Here is a 15401-nt window from a genome sequence, read left to right on the forward strand (position 1 = left end):
AATTTACCGACTCACAACACTGTCCGGTACTATTGTGCACCATCCATCGACTCAGCAGCGAGATAAACTGGCATTTGTTCTTATCATAATTATTCAGCTCACAGAATCTATGAAGGTTCTCATCATGACCAGCAGACCTTCCTCGCGAATGAGAAGAACAACAGTCAGTTTATCTCGCTGCTGAGTCGATACTTGGAAACCAATGGTCAGATCGTGCACAATAGTACTGGAGATCCTGACACTTTGATAGTGGAATGTACCCTTCAATTTGCAAGACAAGGAAGAGAAGTACCTGTAGTAGCAGATGACACAGATATACTTGTCCTTTTGATGTACCACTGAGACCAGACTATGGCTGATATCTTATCTACTTCCATTCAGAGAGGAAAGGGTTGGTGGTTTGGAAAGTTCAAGACCTCCTGTTTATCCATGCATGGAGTGGTTGCGACTCAACTTCTGCAACATTTGGACATGGAAAGACAAGTTTGTTGAAGAAGATAAAAGAATTGCAGCAGATATCATCCTAGATGAGCGATCCTGAGGCGACATTAGAACAGATTGGTGCAGCTGGCATCAGATTATTTCTTATATGGTGGCAGAGAAGCAGATTCTTTAAACGGTCTACGGTTCGCTTAATCCATGGCAATGGTATCATCAAATAAAGCATCATTTGATCCACAGCTATCTACAAAAGCTTTCACCTACTGAAAGAGCAGCGTATTTTCACAGTCTGCGGGTTCTTTTACAGGTCATACTTTGGAGAAAGCTAACAAACAATGACTTGAATCCAATTTAAGCAATGGGGCTGGAAACACACTGACATCGTTCTAGCACGGGTCCTTACGAATTTAGATGCAGCACCACATAGCTTGCTTAAGCTTGTACGATACAATTGTAAACTTTCCTCCAGGAATTCTTGTGTAAATAACGGATGATCCTGTCGCAAAAATGGACTTAAATGTGTCACAGCTTGTGAAGATTACACAGGAGAACATTGCCAAAACGCTGAGGCGATTATACCTGTAGATGAGAACGAAGACAGCTACTTTTGCTTCAGAAGCTGAGATATATATTCACATGTGGTGGCAGCTATTTGGGATTCTATTGCGACTTGCACTTCAGTGTTATAAGCCCTGGTTTTAAGTCCCTTAAAACCTACATTCTCTTAAAAACCTATTCAAAGATTAAAATCACCATTATATTGGCTTCAGAAGCTGAGATATTTAGCTAATCATGTTTGATTTTAGCAATATTGAGGGCCATGTTGGATTGCAGTGTCAGTAAAGACATACTTATGAAGATAAATACAAAATCGACTCCTAAAACCTATTCAAAGACAATAAAAGCTACCAAAATCATTATCATATCTGCTTCATAAGCCAAAATATACCTAAACTTAACACGTGGTGGTGGCGGCCATTTTGGCGGCCATCTTTGATTCCAGTGTGAATGAAGACTTTTGAAATTTGAATTCTTTGACCTATGAAATATATTCAAGGACACTCAAATCATCATCATATATGCTTCAGAAGCGGAGATATATCTAATCATATATGGTGGTGGCCATTTTGGCGGCCATCTTGGATTTCAGTGTAATTGAAGACATTAGTGTGTTAGATTTGTACAAATTTGAATTCTCTGACCTCTTAAACCTATTCAAAGACACTAAAATCATCATCATATCTGCTTTAGAAGCTAAGATACAGCTAATTATATGTTGTGGCGGCCATTTTGGCGGCCATCTTGGATTTCAGTGTGATTGAAGACATCAGTGTGTTAGATTTGTACAAATTTGAATTCTCTGACCTCTTAAACCTTTTCAAAGACACTAAAATCATCATCATATCTGCTTTAGAAGCTAAGATACAGCTAATTATATGTTGTGGCGGCCATTTTGGCGGCCATCTTGGATAAAACGAATTCCCCAAAGAGGATTTTTTCGGATTTTGGATATGATGTTCTATAATATATTCTGCTTGTCTGGTGCAAAAATCAGCTTTTTACCAATTTTTTCCTGGTAGCCACTGTTTTTCCTCTTCAACGACCATACTACTAGTGGTAATCTCATTCTAACATTGTTGTCTTTGTATATGATTCAAAAAACCACCTAAGTCCAAAATTTAAAATGAACCCCACGAAGTCCCTGAAATGCTAATCGTCATACCTAATACAGGTTAATCCACTCATTTGCACGTAAAACTTACCATATTGACCAGGTAAATCTAACTGAAGGAATTAAAATGATACACGGGTTTTTCTCTCAAAATAACTTCGCATGGACTTAGGTGGCTTTTGTATTCATGTATTCAATTGGTTTAAAGCTAATAAATTGTCAATTAATGCTACCAAAACAAATTACATGATACTTGGCACACCCAAAATGACATCGATGAATCAAGACCTGCAAATCACACTAGATCACACGACTTTAGAAAGAGTGCATCAAACTAAATTCCTTGGTGTACTAATAGATGAATGTCTCACTTGGAAATGTCACATAGATTGCGTATCTAGAACAATTTCAAGAAATGTTGGTGTAATGAATAAATTGAAACATTTTGTTCCAAGTCGTATTTTATTTACACTTTATTGTACGTTAATATTGCCTTATTTAAATTATGGAGTACTTTTATGGGGAAATACATGTAAAACTTACTTAAATAAAATTGTAAAAATTCAAAAATTGGCTATTAGAACGGTGGCAAACGTTCACTATAGAGACCACACAGCGCCATTGTTTGCTAATTATAACATATTAAAAGTTGAAGATATGTATACACTGGAATTAGGTACATTCATGTACAGGCACTCTATAAATGAGCTGCCCTGTTCATTTGATAATTATTTTACCAAACGTTCTGACATACATAACTACAAGACACGATATGTAAATGACCTAAATCTAACCAAAAATAAGAAAGTCTTTTCTGATCATGCCATACGTACAAGAGGTCCCATTCTTTGGAATTATTTAGATAAACATCTGAAAGATTCAAAATCTGTTAAACATTTCCGCAATCAATTCAAAACAAAACTGATCTCTATATATAATTAATCTTTTCCGTGAGCACCCCCCCCTTCCCTTGTCTTTTGGTTATGTTATGTGATGTTGATTTATTTTGTTAATTTCATTTGATTTCAGGAAAGGCTAACGTTCAGACCTTTTGGTCTTCCAGCCTTTTCCTCCATATGTACCGTGTTTATATATTATTTTTTATGTAATGTCTTTGATTTTTATGGAAATAAAATATGAATGAATGAATGAATGAATGAAACACAATTGGGAACGATTGCCCGCTACAAGAGGAAACTGAATATACTTTTAAATATAAAATAAAAAAGAATGAGCAGTTTACCAACCCAAAATGTTACCATTAAACATGCCAACAAATTTCCAGTGAATCACGATGGTGTGAGTTTTGAACAAGCCTGAGTTGTTTTGAACTTGACTCTCTGTGCAAAGTTCAATAGCCCTTTTCTACTAGAATGAGGGTACTGTTAAAATGCCCTACAGCCTAGATTAATTAGCACTATAAGTACTATTCATCTGCCAAATATGACAATTTTAACATGATTTGCACGATTGCAGTGCATGTAAGCTAAAATCAATTGCACTATTAAATATTTTACATGCATGAAAAGCCAAAGGATCAAAGTTTATTCATCTGAAACGAAATTTGGTGTACTATTTGAATTGTTAGAATTGGAGCTAAACCAAATGTGGACATATTCAACATTAAAATTGCTAAAAAAGGGGCGAAAACAAGAAAATGCAGATTTTTGGCTGTTATCATGGCAACAAGCATAAATTGAATTTGTCATTGTCACTCTGAGTGAGAGTGCTCAAGTACCTTTCATCAAAAAAAGTTAGACCAAAATCTATTCTTGTCCGATTTCCAAGATAACATCATGTGTTGTAAAATAGCAATTGGCTATTAATATAACGGGACCGTTTATAATGATTTAGATATTGTTAACTTAATTAATCAGTGTGTTTTGTTGTGCATTCTGTGAATTTGGGAAAAAGGTTTTTTGGCCTTGAGTCATATTAAACGACTCGTAACAGTAATAATTGCAATCGTTCATTTAAAATTTCTATCATCATACGTAATATTATATTTTATGATGTGATTAGGAAACGTTAAATAGTTTTTATTGTCACCCAACTGATTAAAATTTTATGATAAACAAATCAAGCAATTAGAATTTAATAATGCTTGCAACGTGCATTAATTAGCACAGCTGTTTTTAAGAAAAGCAATTCAACTTCGGCTAATATCATGCATTATTCTAAATTAAATTAAGGCCACACAACAGAAAGAAATTTGTTCTGTTATATTGGTGGAAACTTATAAGCACGCATACCCCCACGTTACCAAAAACTCTCTATTGCATGTTGGCTAACGCTAACTTGTATCACTACACGTTGTTAAATATTCACAAGATACTAGCATGAAAGTTCATCTGTGTTGGTTGACTTCATAATTGTAAATTTAAACTTATGATCTCAACACAAAATTAAGACGTACCTCAAATTTTCGGTCACAACTTTGACCTTCATCTGGAGACTGGCAACCCAAGTTTGATACGCTAGATACTTTGAAAGGGGTGTGAAGGAGTCAATTTACATCAGAGTCAACCAACCATCTCTCAACCGCGCGGGGCCGATACAAGTTACCCAGAGTGTACGACCGGGTTTTGGGGTCAAGTGTCCAAAAGGTCACTGATCCCAAACTTGGGTTGCCAGTCTCCAGATGAAGGTCAAAGTTGTGACCGAAAATTTGAGGTACGTCTTAATTTTGTGTTGAGATCATAAGTTTAAATTTACAATTATTCACAAGATATATGTTTTGGACATAATGATGTCATAACGCTTTTTTTTCACTTATTTTTAGCATGTGTTATGGAAAATGCATACATATGATAATGAAAGCACAGCCCCGTATGCAGTGGCTGCACCCCCCAATTTGCAAAAGTATACAGAAAGTCCCAAAATATAACAAATTGCGAGCATAGCGAGAGAAAAAACAATAATAATATCAGAATAATGTTGCACAATTTCAGAAATTTTACTTTGTTGCCACCAAGAGTCAAGAAGCTCTAAACCTGCTTTATTTTAATTTTAACAAAATAAACAAAATCAGAGGAAAATACAAAGTAATAAAGTAAAAAAATGAAAACAAAGTTTGGGCAATATGTTGATGTTTAGCCACTCTTAAAATCCCTGTCATCTTGCGCTTATAATTAAGTTAAGTGGCTTTTAAGAGAGTTTAAACTTTCAAGAAAGATCAATAAATAATATCAGAAAAACTGACATTGTTTTGTTGTATGATCACAAAATGGGGTTCATTTTCTACATGTAACGATTTTATGGGACACCTTGTACAACAGTGTTTCAACTTGCTGTATTATAAAATTGTACATAATTATAGGAATTATTGCAAACAGTAAGTGTGGTGGAGAGTCACAAATTTCTGTTAGTTGGTGGTGGTGTTGGCTTCGCTGCTGCGGCTGTTGTTGTTGTTGTTGTTGTTGTTGTTGTTGTTGTTCTTTTTTAATTTGTAAAGAGAGAGAGAGAGAAAACAGATAATGAGTGACGACAAGTGCCTTCATATCTGCACGCCACTACTAGAGAGTGTACCTATGTCGAAGAAGACTGGATTTAAGGTGTTTATAAAATGTGATAACCTTCAACCTACAGGCAAGTGCATTTGTTTGCTTTTCTATCTTTCAAAAAATCATCTTTGAATTAAAATAAAAAGGAAATGGAGCTCAGAAAAACTGGCATTATAATAAAGGAGAGAAAAAATCAGAACCGTTCGGATTCGAACCAGCGCGCACTGACGATTACATGTCGTTCAGCCCACCACCACACGCCATAACAGCTCATGGCGGATCTGCCGGTGAATTGAACATGGCACACTCTGGCATACTACTCTCTTAAGGCCAGAGTAATTTATCAATACTAATATGTATTCTTTCACTCTAATATTTACTTGTATTTTGCTTGATTTATTTCACTCTATTCAACTCTAAAAAGTCACATGGTTCAAGACAGCTTACTGTCTGTCCAATTAACTTAGAGACCCGGTTTTTATTACTTATTTAAATATATGTTTTCGAAAAAAGTCATGAAAGAAAAGTTGTTAGTGACTTTCAGACCTAAGAAGTTTTTCTTGTTCCAAATATATTTGTTAACATCATAACCACAAATCTATTGAAATTTGAGCAACCTCACGGCGAATTTGAAAATGATCCGTGAAACGTTGGGTGCCATTTACTAAATTATGTATTTGGACGGTTCGATTATTATACTTCGAAGGTAGAAGTCCTATAGATGTGACAGTCAAATAAGGAAACCCATTTTCGATCATTAGAGGCCCTTCATGCTTTTATTGATTGGCTGTCCTTCACCGTAATCATGGCGCAGTGCAGTCCATTCAATCAAATGTTGTCATCAACCTTTTCGATCGCAGTGCATTTGTTATGTGTGTGAGACGAACTGTCACGGTTGATTGCAATCATGCTTTTGTTGAATGCATTTGAGTACTCCGCCATATTTACGGTGTCATACGTCATATTCACAACCTCTATAGACGAATCCAATTTCACGCATTCCTGCTCCTCAATGGCAGCCATTAGCCGCGACGGGTACCCAACTATCCCACCTAAAATGTGGGATGATGCGGCCTTGAAGAGTATTATAAACTGCATTCTATCACCCGTGTTACACGTAGACACAAACGAATGCAATGATCACAGTTTACAACACAAAATAATCTAACATCGAATTTTAAGCGGGTTTAATCCACCCAATTGGGTACTCACAACACCTGTTTGGTGCATGCGGGTAACCAAATATGGCCGACCAAATCCTGACCATGACTTGGCTCATTGGATTCGTCTATACGGTACACAGGTAGATAATTTAGAGGTCGTTGTCTCTCTAAAAAAGGACAAGCAGAATAGCATTCCCCTGGAGGAACCTACTGCTAATATTGTCCCAATCTACCAGTAAAAACGCCTACTACTGGTTAGGGTTCTGTGTCTCAATAGAGGTGTGTCTCTGAATGATAGTAATCATGGTATGTCTTTAGCAACAGTGCAAATGCAGACACTTGTTGGTTTATATCTGTTTATAGCGCAGTATAAATCTCTGTGATTTTTTTCCTTTTTTCTGCATCTTTTTTTAGGATCTTTCAAAATCCGTGGCATTGGCAATGTGTGTCAAAAAGCAATGAAGAAAGGTGGACATCATGTCATCACTTCATCAGGTCAGTAAGTAAGGGTTGCAAACATGCTCATCTACAGTTCTATGTGGCGATTTGGTAGTTCGCAACATCTTGCAAGTTGTATTTATTTATTTATTTATTTATAACATTCAGCCGAAGCCAGGCTAAGTCCAATAATGCTCAGAGGTTACTAAGGGATGCCATCCGGATATAACGGGACAGGGATATGGGAAGAGGTCCGATTTTAGATGCAGGAGGAAAACCGGTGCACCCGGAGAAAAACCTGCGAGGACGAGCATGGATCGGCAACCAAACTCACATGTTACACAAAGTCTACCCTCACTTTTTACCAAGTCGCTACTTCGGCCAACAATACCTCGTCTACCCTTAAAAGAATAACATTTGACTAAGTTGGGTATACGTGACAGTGATATTGTCACAATTATGGAAATATTTTATTCCTAATTTTTGACAGTGCTTGGACTTGCACGTCAGCAAGATCCAATCAGTTATTTCTCTTATTATCTTCACAAACCGCACGGAAATCATTTCGCACCTGCTTTGTGTCAAATTCCAAAACTATGAAAGCGCCCTATGCATGTCGCAAACAATTAACATGTTTGGTATGGTTTTAGGGGGATGTCATTTTCTTCGGAGGGGGTGAGTCATGAATAAGTCGTTGACCGGAGCAAATTTTTCACGACCCCCCCCCCCCTATCGTGGGCTAAATTTGTTTACACTCCCCCCTATCTCAGGTCGAAAATTTGTATGACCTCCCCCCCCCCCTTCTGCCTACACAGACTGCCTACAAATTATTCATCGCCGGAACTAAGGCGCGAAGCGTGCAAAAACTTACATGCGAAGAAAGTGTGCGGAGCGCGTTAACATTTTGATTGTAAGTGTAAAAGAAGGTGCGCGGAGCGTGTAAAAATTTGAATCATATAACTAAAGATTGTGCATACATTTTGATCGCAAGATAAAAGGTTGCGCGGGTCACCAGCCCTTAAAATTCCTATAACCCCTCCCCTTAATTGTTGGTCTAAAATTCTATATATGACCCCCCCAGTATATTCATGACCCACCCCTTCCAAAGAACATGACAGTCCCTTAGGCGACGAAAAAAAGAAACCCTGTTCTACGGGCGGACGTAGGGTCGGTGGGTCGCCCTTTTTTCTCTTTCTTTTTTTTTTTTTTAGAAATGACCCCAACAATCACCAACATCTGTAAATAATTTGCAATTTGAGAAAATACAAAAAAATTTTGTTCCTGAAATTTCCGAAATTTGGGTCGGCATTCATTTGTACAAGAAAATATTTTTCCCAATTTCTTCGAAATCTGGGTCGGTCGGGCCCGTAGAACAGGGTTTTCTTTTTTCGTCGCCTTAAAGGGTATAAAATCAGGTTTTCAATTTGTTGTACATTTTATGCTCATTTTGTGAGAGATGGTCACATTGATTATCAACCCTCGAATCATAAAAAATAAATAACTAAATAATCTTCTCTTCTTATTATTTGTTTTGAAGTTGGTAATTCTGGTATATCTCTAGCCTACGCTGCCAAGCAACTGGGTATCACAGCCACCATCGTTATACCAGAGGTCACATCAGAATCGGTTGCAGACAATATGAGAGAACTTAAGGCTAATGTCATTAGGCATGGCAAGGTAGGCTTAGTTGAGACATGATCGGATTAAACCAATCCAAAGGATTCTTCTACAAGACAATGCTTCATATTTACCCTTGATATAACTGTTTTTAGCATCCGTTTTAATTACTTCCGGATTGTTTTTGTTGCTGGGTGTCTGTGAGTCAAATGTATATGTAGAGCTTGTTTCCAAACCATGTTAAGTCCACAATACATGTTTCTCATTTACTTGTGTGATACAATTACAAGTTTGACGTTAGCAACAAGCCATTATTTACCACAATAATGCTGCTTAACAATATTCAGATTATTGTTCTCATTTGGGAACCAAAGGCTTCACCCTGTATTGTTACCGCGCATCCATCCACTGTTTGCTTTGTAATGGCGCATCCAACTAAAATTACTATAATACCTGGTATCACAACCCATTGCAATATCGCACGTAAATCAGGAAGATGTGTTTGTTAAAACATGGTTTGGAACAAAAGTCAAACTTTAATATTTGGTCATTTTTTTTAAAGAAGGGCCAAAAACGTATGTTTTAGGGTGATTTGTGTATGCTGTGACAATCAAGCCCAAAGACATGTATCAACATTAATATGAAAAATAAAAATAAATTCTGAATGTTTTAGACCTGTACCGAATCTCTAATTTTTGTGACTGCAATTTTTAAAAAATCATGCAAATACATATTTCTCTCACGTTTTCCCTCAAATTGCAAAACTATTAAATTTTGACTTTTATTGCCTGTTAACATTTTTAAATGTTGAAGTTTCTGTAGTTCTAAGTGATATTTACAATTAATGAAATCAGTGATGAATGGGTTCAAATTGAAAAATAACGGGTGACAAAATCATGTGTTTGAAAAAAAAACCCAACATGTGAGGTCTGCCATGCTGAAATGGGGGGAAGCCTTAACAACTCAACATTGGCGTAACCTCTGAAATGGGAGAAGTTACAATCTGTAAAATGTCTACCATTCTGTACAGGTATGGGACCATGCCAATGTTTATGCAACACAAATTGCCAAGGAGAAGGAAGGTTCCATTTATGTTCATCCATTTGACAATCCCGGTATATGGTGAGTGATAATTTTTACTGGAAGGTGAAGCTTGTTTAGAGGGTGTTTGGGAAAAGTCATATGTACTATCAGCGGAAATTGATAGGCTTTTATCACTACGCTAAAAAGCAAACCCACGGAAAGAGTGCTATAGTTGACCTGCCTGGTCTATATTTTGTGTGTTAAAGAAAGTAGACAAGGTATAGGACTTGAATTAATAATTCGTAATGCTTCTGGCGAGATGTCACAAGACAATTATCAAAATAAAATATATTAATATTAATCCGCAATGTTATAAGGCCCACCGATTACGAGCTGATCAAACTATACATGAATAGCCCCCAGACTAGTCAATTTGGCTTCCTCGAGAGAAACGTCGGTGCGTATACCAGTGTACCATTAAAATCGTGCGCCTTGGCTCAAAGTACAGGCGTGGTTACACTCGATATCAAAGGCGGTACATCTGTACTCATGTGATGTAACACCGAGGAAGACAGGCCTATGGATTAGGGTGGAGTGAAAAAACAAAAAAAATTGATAATTTTTTTGGATAGTTATAAAAACTTGTTTACATATGAAATAAGTAACCTGGCAAAAAATTGGAAAATTTGAAGTATATCTTGAGGTTCCACAAAGCACCTGAAAAATGTGGGAAAATGACCAAAATTACCCAAATATACGCATCCTGGCATGAAAGCGCATGTTGAGATGTTAATACATGTATATTCATAAGTACACCCCCTAGAACTATGGAAGTGTGTATGGCTACCTATACTGCTCAATCCATTGCTGTAATCACAGGCAGTGTAGCATGTACCAAAGGATAATTTTTCAAAAATGGATAAAACCCCTGCCTGGACCATTATTCCATATATTTGGGTGGTTCGTGGCACGAAAGCGCATGTTGAGATGCTCTTGTATTCAGAAGTACATCCCCTAGAACTTTGAAATTTGGTATATATGGCCACCTTGCACTGCTAATTCTAAAGTAGTAATCACAAACAGTTTACCATGTACCACTTATAATGGAGTATTGTTCGAAAATGGATAAAAGCGAAGTAACACAGCCTGGACCATTGTTGGGAAGGGGGATATGGGTTGTACCGCAAATAGTAATATATACTTTTTGACATTAGAAAATAGTAATGCTAAATGTTTATAACATTAAGTAGTCTGTAGTAGTAACATGTATGACTAAAAGAAGCATGCCTTGAAAACTACAGACGGTGTTGGGATTTAGTGTCAAATTTCGGCATTTTTGATCTTGATTCCATCCAAGCGTGCTCTAATGAATCCGTCGCGAATTTCGGGACCGTATTGACAATGTATTACGTGTTCATATGTGTGTATCGGGTGAGAAATTATTAGCTAAGAAACACATAGGACAATAACGGTATGTTTACACATGATGCTGGGCCTAGTGTCTTTACAATGTGTCGATTGATTTCATTTTTGTTTTGTTTATAGGGAGGGTTATGCTACGGTAATTAAAGAAGTTAAAGACCAAGTACAGCAGAAACCTGATGTTGTTCTAACCTGTGTTGGAGGTGGGGGACTACTGTGTGGGGTCATTGAAGGTTTACAAAGTGTTGGCTGGACGGATGTACCAGTCATTGCAATGGAAACCAGAGGAGCCGATAGTTATAATCAAGCAGTGAATGCTGGGAAATTGGTCACGCTACCAGACATTACCAGGTCAGTTGCTCTTAAAACATTATTGTAAGATTTCTGACAAATTTTGTCACAGGGGCTTTAGCTGTACCATAAACGACAAGACGCTTCAATACCTATACTTTGATCAGCTCGTAATAGGCGGGAAATGCTAGGCCTTTACCACTACGCTGAAGGTAGACCCACGTACGTTAAGAGTGCTATTAGTTGACGTGTCTTATCTTTCTATTGTGTGTTAAAGAAAAACGACACAATACAGGACTTGAATTAATAATTCGTGATACTCCTAGCGATGTTTTATAAAAAAAAAACAATCTCAAAATAAAATATTTTGATATTAATCCGCGATGTTATAAGGCTCGCCGATTACGAGCTGATCAAAGTATAGCTCTATCCCTAACCCCCCCCCCAGACCCGCTGAGAATGAGTCTTCTTGGATTAACGGGGTTGCAGTATTTATGATTTTGTTCCCGTTCACTGTAAACGTGTTTATTGGATGTTAGAAAATACGACACTTCCCTGGTTAAACCTTTGGGGTTGTGGTTCTTTAACCCAAGAAACCGCCTTGGTAGTTAGTGTATTATTTAAGAAATAAAGGGGAATGCATTATCCTTTACACGCAAATAATGTGTCCGAGGCAGTAAAAACGTAAATAATGGGTGAGGCGCAGCCGAACCCATTATTTAAACGTTTTTACTGCCGAGGACACATTATTTGCGTGTAAAGGATAATGATGCACCCTTTATTTCTATTCTATTACCACAAAATAGTGCGATTTAAAGAGAAAATATCACATTTTTTGTCCAGATATTTCAAGTTGTTTGCCTCAATGTGGAGCGCCCACGCGTAGGCAAAGCGTAAGTGATAAAGTTCGTTGCCCTGGCCACTTTATTGCTAATTAATGGTCTTTCACGTGACACGTTTCAACAAATCACAGTGCGAGATTTTGAATAATGGGTCGTGGGGGTAATAGAATATTATATATTTCGCAGTTTTAGAATAACAGAAGCAAATGTTTTGATAAGTTGCAGTGTGTCTTGCTTTTTAATCAGTAGACTTCGGTTGTATATATAAATGCGCATTTATAAATGCGCACGTGACCAGATGGCCAGCGCCATATTTGCATTACATCACTGTCAATCACTGAAATGGCGACCATTGAAGGAGTGGCTACAGTTGTGACCTTGTTTCGTGGCTAGCACTGGCAAGGAACATTGGCTGGAGGTTCGATGCTATAAATTTGCAAGGATAAATCATGGATATCGAAGGATCATGATTATTGCACAGCACCCCCCAATGTACAAACATAACTAATGTTTATTTATTTTTATTTATTTATTTATTTATTTATTTATTTATTTATTTATTTATTTATTTATTTATTTATTTATTTATTTATTTATTTATTTATGTACTTAGGCGACGAAAAACGAACAATTTTGAACAAATTGGGAAACACATTTTTCCTGTACAAATGAATGCCGATCCCATATTTCGGAAATTTCAGGATAATTTTTTTTGGTATTTTCTCAAATTGAAATTTATTTACAGATTTTTGTGATTTTTTGGGTTATTTAAAAAAATGAAAAAAATACCAACCGACCGACCGACCCTACTTGAAAGGTCCGTCCGCCCGTAGAACAGGGTTTCTTTTTTTCTCGCCTTACTTATAATTTTATAAATATTATTTGCCCCCCCCCCCCTTTCCCCCAAAACCAACCCTCCCCCCTTTTACACTCATAAATTAATTGTTTTTTGCTAACTTTCCCCTTCCGTGTAAAGTAAAACTTTATAAGCCGGTTAAATCAAACTGAACACAATTGACGTATACAATTACAATATAATACCACGACAATAATGTGTATGACGAGATCTAACTTACTAGCTGAATAAACCTCAAACCATGCATCACATACGTGATTGTACGTCAAATTGTCATATAACGTATGAGCGTGTTGTATAGTATACGAGTCTTCCTCAACATCTTCCAGCCGGGATGATTAGATCATGTACAGTCATCTACGTGTTTATACTCTAAATTGTACGTCAAAAGTTGTATGGTCAAAGGGTGTACAGATCACCGATTTAGCATTGGGGACACAAAAAGGTGCTTAAAAACACATTTTGAATTAGTTTTTTGTCAATTTTTGATGTGAGCATCTGTGATGTGAGCGAGCGAATGAGTAAGTTAGGGTTAAGGAGGTCGGGCGGGGACATCTAGCCTATTAGTTCGAGAGGGTCATTATTCCGAAAAGGGCTAAAGTTATAGTTTCGTCAATTGACGTTAAAATTAGAGTTAAAATTAGGGTCAAGGTTATTGTTCAGTGGCGGCACTACGGGGGGGGGGGTATTTATCGTGACTCCCAAGTAAATAAATCCATGACCCATTCCTTCCGAAAAAATGACAGCCCCCTAAGTTCCCTATCATCACGTGCAAAAATGATCAAATATCATCATCGACAGCTACTCAGTTCTGACCTTAATGCCAGTAAGAATCACATTTCGTCATCAATATGGCCAATTGCCACGCCCATTTAGCACGGAAATAATGAAATATAAGTTTTTAAATCAGCTATATCTAGCTTTTCCGTTATTAATTTTTTTTCCGTGATGGAAAATCCAAATAAAGAGTTTATGTTTCGGGTCAAATTATTTTCCCTTTGCAATCAATGCCACTATTTTGCAAAAACAATTTTCCTTGTAACATGTCATTTTCGCCTATACTTTTGCGTGTGGAATTTGTGCACATCCGGGTAACTTACATCGTTGAACACGGTATGGCGACTTGTAGATGTCACGTGCGCATTTATATATGCGCATTTATATATATACCCGAAGTCCACTGTTAATAGGCTAAAGCTCATTATTATTATTTTTAATATTATGTTACAGTTTAGCCAAATGTTTGGGAGCCTTAACTTTATGCCAGAAAAGCCTTGACTGGGGCAAGCTGCACCCCATACATTCAGTAGTTGTTGCAGATAAACAGGCTATACAGGCCTGTCGCAGCTTTCTTGGTAAGTTAACATCATTGTTGGTTTGTGACCCCTGACCCGTCATTGCTCGTATATGAACTGTCTCCTTCTTGGGGTCCATTTCGCTAAATTTGAACCCTTCGTAACTTAAGTAACGATTCGTAAAGTTACGCATACCCAATACTATACGTAGCTTTACGAAAGGTCCCTGTAGTAAATCCCTATTACGTAAGTGAAATTTAGTGAAATGGAACTCGTCGTAAGTTATGAACGACTTTACGAAGCTTTGTAAAGTTAAGTGAAATGGACCCCTGATTGCATTTGTTGTTATTGTACAGATGATCACAGAATGCTGGTCGAGTTGGCATGTGGTGCAGCGCTAGCAGCCATCTATGAGGATGTCATTCCTAAACTGCAGAAGGACGGTAAACTAAAAGACAACATAGAATCCGCTGTGGTAATTGTATGTGGTGGTGCAGCTATGACACTTCAGGCTCTGTTGGACTATAAAAATATTGTTGGAATTAAATAATTAGTTGATTAATTAATTATTTTTAATTAATATTAAATTCAAGGTATTCATGGTTTAAACAGGGGATATCAAAAAGAAGTATTAAATGTGGATTTCGTGATTTTAACGTCCACATTTTATATTGCATACATGGTAACAATGTACACAACATGTATGCTACTTAAGGGATGGGTTTATATGTGTGTAAATGGAGGAGAAATGGGAGGATTTTGGCATGTTTGCTGTGATTGTTTGCCTAGCAATATTTATCACAAGTACACAATTGATGGTGCATATCAAGGACCAAAC

At 37.0% G+C, this 15401-nt stretch overlaps 1 protein-coding gene across 1 annotated transcript; it reads left to right on the forward strand.

The window, feature by feature from the left end:
• The first annotated feature begins 5589 nt into the window (after positions 1 to 5589).
• Positions 5590 to 15113, forward strand: LOC140169437 (serine dehydratase-like). Its single transcript, XM_072192698.1, has 7 exons — positions 5590 to 5701; positions 7194 to 7274; positions 8755 to 8894; positions 9865 to 9956; positions 11403 to 11630; positions 14499 to 14623; positions 14920 to 15113. The coding sequence occupies exons 1-7, from the start codon at positions 5590 to 5592 to the stop codon at positions 15111 to 15113; spliced, it is 972 nt and encodes a 323-aa protein (XP_072048799.1).
• Positions 15114 to 15401: the final 288 nt, after the last annotated feature.

This window comes from Amphiura filiformis, chromosome 14 (genome assembly GCF_039555335.1).
Source record: "Amphiura filiformis chromosome 14, Afil_fr2py, whole genome shotgun sequence".
Lineage (NCBI taxonomy): Eukaryota > Metazoa > Echinodermata > Ophiuroidea > Amphilepidida > Amphiuridae > Amphiura > Amphiura filiformis.

What these genes read in the sequence shown, in the direction of transcription:
- LOC140169437 (XM_072192698.1), top strand. Translation starts at nt 5,590, where the DNA reads ATGAGTGACGACAAGTGCCTTCATATCTGCACGCCACTACTAGAGAGT. An exon ending in TTTGACAATCCCGGTATATG is followed by an intron (nt 9,957 to 11,402) that starts GTGAGTGATAAT and finishes TTTTGTTTATAG; the next exon opens with GGAGGGTTATGCTACGGTAA. An exon ending in ACGCTACCAGACATTACCAG is followed by an intron (nt 11,631 to 14,498) that starts GTCAGTTGCTCT and finishes ATTATGTTACAG; the next exon opens with TTTAGCCAAATGTTTGGGAG.